Below are 15,259 nucleotides of genomic sequence, written 5' to 3' on the forward strand. Positions count from 1 at the left end.
TTTTTACTGTTTTACATTATTTAATGTAACTTCATTATATTTTGTGGTAGAGCAAATAATTGTACTTGATAAACAAATGAGTAACAAGCATGTGTTTAGAAATGACTGCTATATTGATACAGTACCTTGTCCATAGGGGGAAGGTGGTCGTGTTCCTCGTACAGTTGAATGTGAAATTAGAGAAGATCTTGTTGACTGCTGTGTCCCCGGGGATATGATCACCATTACAGGCATTGTCAAGGTCAGTTGTGTTTATAACCTTGTATAAGAAAACGCCATTTATAAGAAGACTATGGATGCTGAATCTCCTACATTTACGTTAGTTGTTGTACATTTATGTTAGTTGTTGTGTATTTTCAGCGATATAGGTACAGTGCAGCATATGAGACCTAGCTAATACTTGAAGCTTTATTTAAATTTTTGTAATTGCAGCTAGCCCAGATTTCAAAAAGTGTGGAATCTGATCCTTCATTCTGTAATGCCATAATTTTAATAAATAATTAACTAATATTTACTTTGATAAATGTTATGTTTAGCCATACTGTATATATGTCAAAATTTTTTTTCATAAAATAAAATGAAGCAAGATCGTATATACTGTACATACAGTTTTATTGATTTACACAAAGCTGTTTATACAATAAATAGCTTTATACAGTGATTACTTGTCTCTAAGAACTCCCATAAAGACGATTTTTTCCCACTTGAGCGATTCCCACGAATACAATTCCAACACTGACAATTAAAACTAAAAATTGTCCATACAGGCATCCCCCGGGTTATGTAAACTCTGGTTACGGAAATTCGCTCTTGCAGATTTTGTAAATTATTACCAATAAATTCAGGATGCGGACAAAAAATTCGCTCTTACGGAAATTGGGTAAATTTTTAAGTTAATTTTTTTTTTCAATACTATTAGAAAAAAATCACCGAAATTATCAAATTTATTTCATGTGGATTTCTTGGTGGTTGCTACAATACTGTACAGGGCGAGGCAGGAGCCAGTAGTGCCCCTCCTTCTCCCTCCCAGTAGCTCCAGTTACCTCACCTAATGCAGCACTCAACATCATTTGTGGTAAGTTAACTTCAAGTGTTTTGTATATTTATTATCATATTAGTGGATATAAAAAAATAATAAATGTATTAAAGAATAAATATTTTCATTCATAAATGTGCTTGTATTACATCTTTTTGCCAAAAATATTTCCTTGGGAAAGCATCTCCAATTATATAATGGATGTCAATGGGAAAATTGGTTTCGCGTTACGGAATTTCACGTTACGGACAAATTTTCAAGAACACATACCTTCCGTAACCCGGGGATGCCTGTACATCACAAATTCTATAAGAAATACTGTGTTTATTATAGGAATATATTATGAATTATAGGAATATACCTGTAATATGAAATATACGTACGGTATTAGGAATAACAAAATGCAACATAACTTATAATTATTAGGAATATTTTTTACATAAAAATTACTGACCGTTTTCTCCCAAACTCATGACCTAACTAAGTGACTTCACTCTTTCCACCTGTTTTAATCTTGACACTACAGTATTATGAAGTCACCTGAGATCAAGTAACCTGGCCCCACATGGGAATCATCCTAGTGGGATGACACCTGTACAGTATGTATACAGACACTGACACATACAAACACATGCACACACATCAATAAGCATTAAATGTACAGTAGCTAAAGCAACTTTCTGTGGAGGTGGGGGTCGATATGCTCCGAAATTTTACGTGTGACTAGTGACAGCACTCATATACCAAAATTTATCGTCCATGGTCTCATATTGTTTCCCACAAAGTATGCACAGATAGTTGTTGTAGCTATTGTACATAGCAAGATAATTATAATGTTATAATTCTTCATGATGTCAACTAGTTCCATCCTACGAGGATGTACCTTAGCAAACTTGTTCACAGTGATGTTCACATCAAGTTCCATGGAATAGTGAACATTCATGTGAGCAAATCATTAAGACTCCTTATATCCAGCACATGATATCACCTCACAGAGGTTTACACTTGCATCACCACCATGCCAGGTGGCGGTCATCTTCGACAATATCAGGAAACACAATCGCCGATTTAGGCTAAATTGCCCTCAGATGTAAGTAAACCATACATATCTTTGCCCTATGTATCAAACCTTAGTGTTATTTATTCAGTAAGCCAGGATCTCAATGTAAATATTGCTTTCAGATATACAGTGCTTCAACCCTTAAATCTATGCTGGTAAGAAATCAAAGTATCAGTAATTCTACAGCAGATGTGTACCGTACAGAATTCTATGAAAGGAATCCTGGCGGCGAATGTGTTACCTGCAGGGCTGGATTAACCACAAAGCAAATAAAGCTGTAGCCTTCGGACCTCGAATTTAGGCCTTAATTTGTGTATCTTGATATTAAATCTTTGTCACAAGTTCAGAAATTTACAAGATGGTTAAGTCAATGACTTTTGTTATGTTTATTAAGGCTCTACAGCTATTATATACTAGATTAAATACCTCCTTTTTATGTATATAATGCAGTAGAACGTCGGTTTAAAGTGATTCAATTTAAGATTATTGATTTAAAGCGACACCCACAATTAAGGACAATGTTTTAATTTAAAGCGAATCTTTCCTATTTTGCGCGAGTCAATCTGGCGCATCATATTTTAAAATTCGTGCCTAATGTTTCTCTGGGCACGTTGCACTGTCCTAAGGGCAAAGCTGTACTGTACATATGCTCAAAATAATGTACTAAATGATTACTAAAATTTTTGTCTAGTGCTAACTACTGTAAGCATGATTATATTCAAATTAATCACAATCTTATAAGAATTCCAGCAATGTAAATATTTTCTCCCCAGTCACTTCTGTGATATTTTATAAGCAAAAAACAAAAACTCAATCTAAAGGACATAAATAAATAAATAAATACTTCACTCGACCTTTGGCGCCAACTGTCAAACGTGTCACTGTCACCTTCCCCCCCCCCAATCTTCCCAGCCAGGGTTGGGTGGTTATAGGCTTACAGTCTTTATCTTATATAATGTCACAGACTAGAGTTAGGAGAATATAATTTGCATTGCTATAATCCTTGCAAGACAGCGAATAATTTGAATATAATGTTATATATTTTGCACAAGAGAAATTTTTTTTAGCCCTTTGTAGTAAAATTAATTAGAACATGTCAGTTCAGTGATATTTTATAAGAGAAAAACTTAGTCACTCTTAAGGACAGATAAATAAATAAGCACTAGACCTTGGCATTAACTGTCAAACATATCACCTCACCTCCCTCCCCCAATCTTCACATCAGCCGATTGCTAGTAAACAGACCATTTCACGTCTCATAATTTTAGCCGTGTTGATTTATGAGTGTTTGTTTTAACATAATACTGTTCTACAAAAAACAATGTTTTGTTTATTCTAGGAGATGGGCTGTAGTGCATCTGGGTAGACTTTCAGTCTTTTTAATATTTTGTTTCTCTCAAGTACCAAACTAAATTATTCCATTGAAACAACACTTCGATTTAGTGCGAATTCGGCTTAAAGCAACCTCTCACAATCTTAATCTGGTTCTGGTTACCGGACATTGTCAAAGGTGACTGCTGCGTGATGCCTCAAGGGGGAATCCCAGTTGGAGTTTAGGTGATGTGGGTCAAGAGGTGATGTGAGTGTAACCTTACCTGAAACCTTACCCCACCCCCAGGCCCTGCTCCGATTATCCCATTCCTGGCCACGGTTTGTCAAACCCGCCACTCAGAAGCTGGAGGGCCATACAGGTCAACACTGACAATGAGATCATGTTACGGATAGGTCAATTATTTGACTGATACATATGATACCTTTGCATCGGTCAGAATTTTTTGAGTGATACAAGTGCATCAGCCTGGATCTGGCCCTGCTATGCTTTCCACAGTGACCATGATGTTGAACTTTTTCCAGAAGTCCCTAACTGTAGGATTATCCTCCTCATCAATTGCTTTTATGAGTTGTTTAAAAGTTCTTCATAAATAATCACACCTTGATTCATTGGCTGGAGCAGGCAATTGTGTTCTTGGGGATATACAGTACTCCACTCTCACATGATCAGAAAGATCATTCACACTCACTGGGTGACTTGGTGCATTGTCTAAGAGGAGCAATGCATTGTTGGATGTATTACACCTGTCACTACCTTTCAGCAGCAGGGCAAAAATAATTAGTGAACTAGTCTTGAAAAAGGCTCATGGTCGTCCAAGCCTTTTTATTTGAATGCCCCAAATCACAGGTAGATTAGGGTTGGTATAGCCCTTGAAACCCCTTGAATCTTCAGAGTGATACATGAGTAAGAACTTTAATTTCAAATCTCCAGCAGCATTTCCTCCCATAAGAAGGGTTAGATGATTTTTTGAGGCTTTGAAACTTAATGCTGACTTTTCTCCTTTAGAAATAAATATCCTTGCAGGTATAAGCTTCCAATAAAGACCAGTTTCATCCATGTTGTACACTTGTGCTGATGTGTAGCCTCCTTCATCAATAATTATTTTCAACTCGTCAGGATATTTACATGCAGCTTCTGTTTCAGCATGGCAGCTGCACCGTTTATCTTAATGCTGTGCAAATTAAATTGGATTTTAAACCTTTCAAGCCAGCCTTTAATAGTCTGGAAAGGTTTTTCTTCAGAAGTTCCACCTTTCTCTTTCTTCAAATAATTAAACAAACTTTTTGCCTAATGTTGAATGTATCATCGTGTTTATCAGCACATTACGTTGGGTCTGGTCTTTGATCCACACACCCAGGAGCCATTCCATATTAAGCATCACATCACTTTTATGAAAGTACAATGTATGAGCAGTTAAAGGAGTAGCTGCTTGAGCACTTGACCTAATTTTATCTCTATTATCGATTATCACATATTGTACAATTTGTACCCAATGAAGGTGCAGGAAGCCCTAATGTTTTTTCAGTCTGGCTAAGTTTTTCTCCAACATCAAACCTCCGTAAAACATCAAGTTTTATATCCGATGTAATTCCTTTACAGGCTCCTTTAGCTCCACTGCTTTCACTTGCACTTGATGGTCTCTTTCCACTCATCTTGAATAAGGGAAATACACTGGACAGTCTTGAATAAGATTCATATCTATATGTTAAATCCAATAGCTGGGGGTCAAGATCTTAAGCCTAGACACTAGGAGATAAAAACACACTTGAGTCGGCATGGATATGCTGGTGTACCCAAAATGGTGGTAGCAAACATCAAGAAATCCACACCAAATAAATTATAATTTCTGTCAATTTTTTTTGTCACAATTTTTGTGTTGAAAATTTAGAAAATTTACCCCATTTCCGTAAAGTTGAATTTACAGGTTGTATCCTGATTTTAGTGGTTATATAAAAAAACAAAAAAAAAAAAAAAAAAAAAAAAAAAAAAAAAAAAAAAAAAAAATATATATATATATATATATATATATATATATATATATATATATATATATATATATTTTTTTTATTTATTTTTATTTTATTATATATATATATATATATATATATATATATATATATATATATATATATATATATATATATATATATATATATATATATATATATATATATATATATATACATATATATATATATATATATATATATATATACAAATAAATCACTGTAGGTGTGGCGTGATCTAAGTATATGCTGATAACCACATGGAAAGAAGAAAACACGAAGTTCCCAAGCGCTTTCGTGTAATTCACATCTTCAGGGGTGAGTACAGACTAGAGAGAGAAATACAAATCAAGGTGTATATATACAGAGGAGGGTGAGACCAGGTCCACAATGGTCAGGTATTAGGTAATGACCCTACTAATCTTTAAATAGCACACAACGGTTGGTGGTCAGGTCAGATGGTCAGGTGACCCGGCCTTCTCACCCGGTCACAAATCTTCTTAATTACAAAATTGTCCAGCTTGTACATGCCGTTACTCAAATTCATGTTGAATGCTTTGGTATGTTTAAGAAGACTAGATTCTATGATGTTCCTACTATCAATTGAATTACATGGTAATATTGAGGAGGCATTATCCCAGTCAATGCAATGCTTGTTATCCCTCAAATGAACAAACAGAGCATTGGATTCCTGGCCTGTCCTAACACTGTATTTGTGTTGTTTAATTCTAGTTGCAAGATCTTTACCTGTCTGGCCTATGTAAAACATATTACATTCCTTGCAAGGAACTTTATAAATGCAACCAATTGTGTTGTTGGGGGAGTTCTTGATTAACATTTGTTTAACAGTGCATGAGTTTTTAAATGCCATTTGAGGGATAACAAGCATTGCATTGACTGAGATAATGCCTCCTCAATATTACCATGTCATTCAATTGATAGTAGGTTAGGAAAGATAAAGGTTAACATAGGAAAAATAAAGAATAGGTTAAAAAACTAAAAATTTTGTGTAACACTTACGGTAGTAGAACAGATGGGTCGGCATACGGGGATGGAGGCTGGTTCCGAGGCAGAGGGCAGATTACTGGCCCTCAGGTGAATCACCATTACTAGGTGAATCATCATCACTGTCACTTACAGTTGTCAGGGCTTCCCTGACAAATCCCTCAAAGTCAACTTCACTGTCACTATCACTGGCTTGGGCTGGCTGTGGTGGGTTGCGGGTGAAGAAATCTGTTATGCTTTGCTGACGGCTGGCGTTGATGTTGTCGTGATACACCTTGATGTACGGCTCCATAGCCTGCACCAGCCGGTTATGGAAGACTTCATAGCGGTCATCGTCATTGTCGCGGGAAAGGAAGGACTTCATCTTCTCTGCACACTCCATGGCACCCTTAATATCACTATGACTTAAATTGTGTTCTTCGGAGACTGACGCACCTTCTTCCTCCTCTTCACTGACGTGTTCTTCTTCCATCATCTCGTCGGCAGTCACTTCAGGATCTCTGATCACCTCCAGGATGTCGTCGTTGGTGGTCTCGGAGAAGCCTGGAACTGTAACAGTCTGCGCAGCTTCTCTGGCAAGGTCCACTGCTACTGCAACATTCTGAACCTCACCAGTCACAGATTGACTCCTCCTCTCACCTGGTATTCCATGCAACACATGTCTCCATGCGTGACGAATTGTAGCAATAGACAGCTGATCCCATGACTCCACCAAGATGTCCACAGCTTTCTTGATGTTAAATACTCTCCAGAATTGTTTGAAGAGTATTTTTTGCTGTTCTAACCGTTGTTCCTCATCTTCGTCGCTCTTGCTATCGGTGGTGGTGTCACTCAGGTCACGCAACTCTTCCCTGGTGTTGGTGTAGTCGTTCAGGAGCTGGAATTTTTTTGTTGAGAATGCAGCTTTCACATTGCAAATCAACTCCTGGTCCATGGGCTGTAATATAGACGTAGTGTTGGGAGGAAGGAAGACCACTTTTACGTTGGGGTGACGATCTAACAGTAGGGGCGAGTGTCCTGGTGCGTTGTCCAGCAGCAACAAAATATTAAATGGGACATTCTGTTGCTCACAGAATTTCTTTACATCGGGAACAAAACAGTCATCAAACCAGGAGAGGGACAGTGTAGAGAACATCCATGCCTTACGTGCTGTCAGCCAGTGGACATTTAGCTTGGTCATGTCCATGGTTTTGTAGGCGTGCGGCTTGCGTGCTGTGTGGATCACCGATAACTTGAGCTTACAGGTACCGGAGGCATTGGTGGCAAACAGGACGGTGATGCGTTCCTTCTGCATTTTCCGGCCCCGAATCCTGCTGGCATTCTTCATAATGTAGGACTTGGAAGGTAGTTTTCTCCAGGAAAGACCAGATTCGTCCATGTTAAACACCTGGTCCTCCATAATCTCACGTAAAAACGAAGGAAATTCCCGAGCCGCAGCACGATCAGCACTCGCTTCTTCACCACCAATGTTTATATTGGTGATCTTGTTCCGGATCTTAAACCTCTGTAACCACCCAGAGGAAGCAGTAAAGGGTTTGGGCTCTGTAATTCCCATCTTTCGTGCCACTGCCATGTACAGTTCACGTGCGTAGTCCTTCACAGAGCGCGTGTCGACCGCCATGTTCCGTCGCGCCTGACGCACCAAGTACCTCACAAGTAATTTTTCTGTCTTGAGAAGCACCTGGTTGTGAAAATACTTGATCATAGAAGCACCTGTAGACTTTGTGATCTTCATGTGCTCCTTTATCTTGGCTGAATCCTTCTTTATAGTCCGGATCGTAGATTCGTTCACGCCATGCTGGCGCGCCAAATCAACCTGCCTTGTTCCTTTCTCCAACTCTTGGATGATGCTATACTTCACCTCGTAGCTTAAGGAACGTCGTGTCTTCTTTGGTTTAGTGCCGCTGGGTCCAGGTAAGGAAAGGTTTCTCTCTGGGGGTGGTGGTCCGGCGGAAGCCATTTTACGGAACAATGGATGCGCGTTTACACGGAGTGGCCTTGAGGGATGAAACTGCCGCGGCTAGGTCAAGCGTCGTCTTTCCTCCCTCCCTCCCTCCCCCGGGTGGACACGTCATAATACTTTAAGCCAATTACAGCTAGCAGCAGAGGAGGGTAGGGATGCATGGCCAATCACAGGTCTTGTACGTCATATGACGTCAGTGATAATGCAACAAAGACACACTGCGCAACCTTACCGCGCCGCTTGCCCAAGCGGAGGGAGGAGGAGGGAGGAGGAGGGAGAGGCAGGCAGGCGGGTGGCGCGTGGCGTGTGGGGAAAATCTAAAAATAGCGTCGCGCCGGACACTCTCCGCGTAATGGCGTTCGCAACCGCGGAATGTGAGAATGTTAGGTTCTGGCAAGGCACCGCGTTAACGGTGAAACGCGGGACCGCGTAATATGAGGACCAACTGTATATATATATATATATATATATATATATATATATATATATATATTTATTTAAAGTCATTTACTGAATATTCTATGTAAAAAATAAATTTTAAATTAATTATTTATAGGAGATAAGTATTATGATCAGTAAATATATGGTATTACAGTTTTACCCCGCCTAACGCGGTTTCACTTAACGCGTTTTCGTATATACGCGGTGCCTTGCCAAAGCTGAACTTTCACTTAACGCGGATTTTTTCCACATATACGCGGTGAGTGTCCGAGACGCTATTTTTAGATTTGCCCCACCCGCCACCCTGCCTGACTGCCTGTTTTAGCTCATAAAATTCATACAAATTACCAGGCCAGAATATAATTTACATTGCTGGAATTCTTATAATTTGGTGATCATTTTGAATATAAACATCATATATTTTGCTTTAAACTTACAATTTTTAGATAAAAATTTTTCTCTAGGTAACTATGGTATCTTTTGTCCAAAATATATGACATTTATATTCAAAATATTCCTGGTCTTACAAGGAATCCAGCAATGTCAATTATATTATCCTAACTTTAGTTTGAGGTATTATTTATTAAAATTTAGTGGTTATCCCACACATCTCCTTGGGACGGTTGGTGGGGGGTGGGGGGGAGGGAGGGACCAACCGACCATCTGTTACCCTGTGAAGAATTATTATTTTTTTTTATTAACTGAAGATATTTGTTTTAGCTCATAAAATTCATACAAATTACCCGGTCAGAATATAATTTACATTGCTGGAATTCTTATAATTTGGTGATCATTTTGAATATAAACATCATATATTTTGCTTTAAACTTACAATTTTTAGATAAAAATTTTTCTCTAGGTAACTATGGTATCTTTTGTCCAAAATATATGACATTTATATTCAAAATATTCCTGGTCTTACAAGGAATCCAGCAATGTCAATTATATTATCCTAACTTTAATCTGAGGTATTATTTAATACTAAATGTTAAAAACTCTGGAAGGGAGGATTGGTGGGGGGTGGGGGGGAGGGTTGGGACTGACCGCGCGGTTGGAAGAGGGGGGGAGGCAAGGTGGGGTACTTTGATTGACAGATAGTGTCGTGAAGATTATTTTTTTTTTTATTAACTGAAGATATTTGTTTTAGCTCATAAAATTCATACAAATTACCCGGTCAGAATATAATTTACATTGCTGGAATTCTTATAATTTGGTGATCATTTTGAATATAAACATCATATATTTTGCTTTAAACTTACAATTTTTAGATAAAATTTTTCTCTAGGTAACTATGTTATCTTTTGTCCAAAATATATGACATTTATATTCAAAATATTCCTGGTCTTACAAGGAATCCAGCAATGTCAATTATATTTTCCTAACTTTAGTTTGAGGTTATCCCACACATCTCCTTGGGACGGTTGGTGGGGGGTGGGGGGGGAGGGAGGGACCGACCGACCATCTGTTAGCCGGCTGTGTAGTGTGAGAGGGGGAGGGAGTTGAGTCCATTATTTGAATGGACATTAACTTGGCGACTGTATTTCTCTATTTCTCTTAAGTATTAATTGTGTGCATGTACCATCATAAAATTAAGATGTTATTTTTACTACAACATAGGTATGTGCCTTCAAAAAGTGGAGTTTGGGGGTCGGGCCGGTTTCTATTGGAATTAATCCCATATGTTCTGTTGTTCACTTAACGCGGATTTCACTTAACGTGGGACCCTCTGGGTTCAATTGACCGCGTTAAGTGGGGTACAACTGTACTGGCCACTTCAGACACAAAGACGGGATAAAAATAGCCCATCTCCCCCTCTTCTTACAGCTGCCAATGGGAAGCGTCTTGGTAATTAAATTTGATGTTTATTTTCATTGTTTGTCTAATTTATCATGTATCAAAGTAATATTACTCAAAATTGTGTAGGTAGTAGGCAGCTACCAAACAGGTAGATACTACCGCCTGGGAAGATATTGGAAGCATGAAGTGTTGTCTAATGGTAGACCCTGCTGCCATATGGCATCACGAAAATTGTGACCAATTCCCAGGTTCAGCGCTGACCTGACTTTCTGCCTCATTTACACACAATTGCAGTTTGAATTGTTCCTCTAACTTTGGCAACACAACATACATACAGTATATTATTTCTCACTTTTGATCTTTTTTTTACTTTTTGTATTTATTTATGGTTAGTTACTTTAAATAAGGCCAATTCACTTCAAGTAATCGTATCAAATGTTACCAGCTGGTGTAGTGTAAACACTAGTGACGTCACTTAAGCGTCTGTATTTAACTGTCAGTAGTTTCAAGAATTAATGTAGTCATTTACTGAATATTCCTTGTAAAAAAATAAATTTTAAATTAATTATTTATAGGAGATAAGTATTATTATCAGTAAATATACCGATATGCATTACTGACCACCTCCACGGCTATAAATAGCCCAATCTCGCTGTCACTTTACCTTTCTTGTCTCCTCACTGGCAAATGGGGGGGGCGTGGGGAGGGGTGTGATGATAGCTGTGTTTATTACAGGGGTATAATGTTCTTTTACGGTATGTTAGACAGGTTTATAATACATTTTTATTATTTTAATATGCCGGTAATCTTAATTTGAATCCAGCTTGCCAAACGTAAGTTTCAGTATAAAATAATTAGTGGTAGGAGCTTGTGAGTGGCTTACGATGTTTCCATCACCACTCTTGACACACTAAAACACAATATTTAAGAGGTAAGAATTTTATACTTGGTGATAAGACGACCCCCTAACTTTGGGCAGATTTTTTTAATGTTCAAATTCCGTCTTATAAGCCGAGATATACGGTAGGCATGGCTAGGTTTATTAAAAAGTGATGAAAAGGGTACGCTCAATACTGTAGTCCACAAAACATGTAGCTATGCTTTCTTTATTTGAGTCCCCCGTCTGAGGAGTCCGTTTTCTCATCGCTTCAGGATGCCTGAGTCCTCCGTTTTCTCTCAATCTTAGAGTGCACCCGAGACTTCGTTATTCCTTAGTAATGACACAGATATGTCTGATTACAGCAAATGTGTTATTGTCAATTTGTAGGTGAAAGATTTTATCCTCAATAGATGTAGGTGAAGCAAATGGGTAAAAACACCTGGAGGCAACTGTGTGATAACGAAATTCATGGCTTGAAAAATGCGCTATTACAGCAGGTGTGCAGATTTTGATGGCGGTGTGATAACGAAAATCGCGATAACCAAGTGCGCTATAACCAAGGGATGACTGAATATTTAACCTTCTTTGTAATACCACACAGGCCATAAATTGCATTTCATGGATTAGTATTAAGTATTTTATTTGCTTGCAGGTGCAGTAATTGTCGGAAGTGTGGATGGGAACCGGATATGGGGCAAGGAGCTGAAGGGGCAACATCTAATGGGTGTTGAATGGTCACCTGATTCTTGCCTGCTTCTATTTTCACTTCACAATGGTGAAGTTCATGTCTATGATAATACTGGAGGGTTTGTTGTAAGTATAGTATAAACTTGCTAGGAGAGTGCTTTATTATAGTCTTTTGCTCTTTAACTTCCAAACAGAAATTGGACAATTAATTACTTTATCTTACAGTGATCCCTCGGTTAACGAACACAATTCGTTCGAGAAGGTCGTTCGTTAACCGAAAATTTCGTTAACCGAAACCATCGTTTCAATGGGATTTGGGGTAATTGGTTCCAGCTCACCGAAAATTACATAAAGTAAAAAAAAAATGCAGTTAAGTACACTTACTTTAGAGGTGTGTATGTAGAAGGCTCCTCGTTGATGATGCTGACGTGAATTTGAAGTGGGAGGTGGAGGAGGAGAAGGGAGAAGAGAAGGAATTGGGGGTGGAGGAGAAGCATTTTACTGCTTCTTGGAAGGCGAGTCACCTTCCATGAAAATATCAGGAACCTCTGGACTGACAGATTCTCCACCAGGAACATCCTCTCTCCTTCTTGAAGTGGAAGGCTGAGAGCTAGCATCTTGTTCCCGCTGCCTTTTACTGAAGAAACTGTCAATTTTTGTCTGTGGGGCATTTCTCCTCCTCATCATAAACTGATTTCTGAAGAAGGAGACCACTCTGTCCTCAACATTACACAAAATAGGTTCTGTTGTTTCCACATCAGGGTGCCTTGAGTCCAGTTTCCTGAACATCTCCCAGTGGTAAACAACATCTTTTAAGTCTGAAGAAGACACATGGTCATCACTTTCCCTTTCCTCCCCACCACTGTCAGCTTCTAACATCTCATCCAGTTGCTGCAAGTCTTCAGTAGTAAGTTTCTGCTCATGAGACATCACAAGCTCTTCCACATCATCCTCCTCCACTTCGAGGCCCAATGACTGACCAATGGACACAATCTCCTGGTCCAACTCCGTTTCTTCCTCAAAATCATGGACTGCTGATGGCCACAGTGCTTTCCATGCAGAATTGAGGGTTCTAGTGGAGACTTCTTGTCATGAGGACACAATCAATTTTACAGCCTCCAGGATGTTAAATTGTGTCTTCCAGAACTGTGCCAGTGTTAGTTCAGGATCAGTGGAAGTTGCCTGATAACACCTGAACATTTTCTTCATGTACAGCTTCTTGAAGTTGCTGATCACATTCTGGTCCATTGGCTGTATAATTGATGTAGTGTTGGGAGGCAAAAACAACACTCTGACAAAGTCAAATCGAGCCTCCCAAGTGCTGGCAAGTTGAGGGTCATGACCAGGGGCATTATCCATAAGGAGAAGAGCCTTTAAAAGGAGTTTATTGGTGGTTAGGTAGCTCTTCACAGAAGGGCAAAACACCTCATCAGCCCATTCATTAAAGAGCTGTCTTGTCACCCATGCCTTACGGTTGGATTTCCAATAGACTCCAAGTTGTCCAAGTTTATAATTAATGTTGTTATTTCTATTGCCAATATACAGTACTTTGTACCTGTATGTACTTCTTAATTCATATTCATAAGGTTCGTTGCAGATATATTAATGTGTTTGCTTATGGTGTGCTGCCACAGACCCCGCTAGGTTGTTACCATAATATACGGTATATGTACCATACTGCCGTTCTGAATTCCGAAAAATTCCGAATTCCTAAACACATCTGTCCCCAGGGGTTTCGGGTAAGGGATTGTTGACCTGTATTATATTTTTATCGTAAATTGAATTGGGTCCTAAATTAATTAGGTCTTAAATACGAATCGTCGTAGTAGAACCGTTCTTATCGAAGGCTTTCCTGTACTCCACACTGGTCAGGTATTGAATCATGGGCCATTTCCTTATCAGATAAGTGCTTTATCATTGAGCTACATAGTAAAAGGATTGATATACAGTCAGCCCTTAACATACGCGGGGGTTAGGTAACAGAGATACCCGTGAATGTTAAAAATCCGTGTACTTTTGCTACCCCCCAAAACCCCTGGCCCCCCATGTCCTTATTTATCGTATATACCTGTGTGTAGTTTAAGTTTTTCAGACCAAATTATTTTGCAAAAAATTGGGGGTCGACCTCTAAAAGGGTAATAGTTTCGTTAGGTTGAAAAATATTTACCAGTAACTACCAGTAAACAATGGAAACGATGCACAAGTATATTTTACCTTAACTGTGACTGAATGAATATATTCTCAGAAATAAATATGGAAATGTAATATTTTGGCTGAAATGACGTACATATTACTGTACAGTGGAAAGTGGGATAAAATTATGAGAACAATGACTTTCGCTTTCTTTCGTTGTTCAAAAGATTTTACCGTAATCGCTTTTCGAATGGTTTTCAGTTAAAAAACTGTTGTACTGTACTCGTACTGTATTACAATAATATTCTATCCTATCATTAGCCTTATAATCCCACAACTGAAAACCATTCGAAAAGCCATTACGGCAACATCTTTTGAACGAAAGAAAGAGAGAGAGTCATTGCTTGCGTCACAATTTTATCCCACTTTCCACTGTAATACGTACATCATTTCAGCAAAAACATTACATTTCTGTGTTCTCAGAAATAAATGGTAGTTTTGTTGAAACGTAATGTACAGTATTTAATATTAAAATGCAAAAATAGCTATAAAAACAATTAATACACTCGTCCCTGCTCCTGCGTCCAAGGTCACCCCACCACTCCTCCCAACTCGCTCCCTCCCCTCCCTCCGCACCGTCACTACTGCCGACAACAAACACAAATGCTTTGTGAATAACTGCACCTCCACTTCCTATGTACAGTACTTGTACTGAACTGTACTGTGCTGTGCATTTTTACAAACAATAAATATGGCAAGAAAAGCTATTGAAAAAAAGAGATAAGAATTTCACTTTACTGTACCGTACCTCTCCTCGGCGACAGGGCGTGGATCATCGGGCTCATGGTCACTCAATTCCATAACAGGTGGTGAAGTGGGGGCGACTGTGGATTCAGCTGCTTCCTCACTGTCGCCAGT

The 15,259-nt window shown here is 38.7% G+C and overlaps 2 protein-coding genes across 2 annotated transcripts in view; both read left to right on the forward strand.

Moving 5' to 3' along the window:
• Positions 1-15,259, forward strand: part of LOC121879018 (DNA helicase MCM8-like) — a gene marked incomplete in the record, with an annotated part of 122,718 nt that overhangs the window by 20,033 nt on the left and 87,426 nt on the right. The window contains 1 exon segment of the mRNA XM_042385471.1: positions 137-241. Coding sequence (XP_042241405.1) covers positions 137-241 — 105 coding nt within the window.
• The window catches only part of LOC121879019 (WD repeat-containing protein 35-like), a 31,423-nt gene continuing 28,319 nt past the window's right edge, over positions 12,156-15,259 (forward strand). Inside the window, exon 1 of the mRNA XM_042385472.1 lies at positions 12,156-12,334. Within this exon, the coding sequence (XP_042241406.1) occupies positions 12,242-12,334 (93 nt within the window). The 5' untranslated portion in view covers positions 12,156-12,241. The remainder of the gene's footprint in view (positions 12,335-15,259) is intronic.

The sequence above is a fragment of the Homarus americanus genome, unplaced genomic scaffold (assembly GCF_018991925.1).
Source record: "Homarus americanus isolate GMGI-L3 unplaced genomic scaffold, GMGI_Hamer_2.0 scaffold4060, whole genome shotgun sequence".
Classification (NCBI taxonomy): Eukaryota; Metazoa; Arthropoda; class Malacostraca; order Decapoda; family Nephropidae; genus Homarus; species Homarus americanus.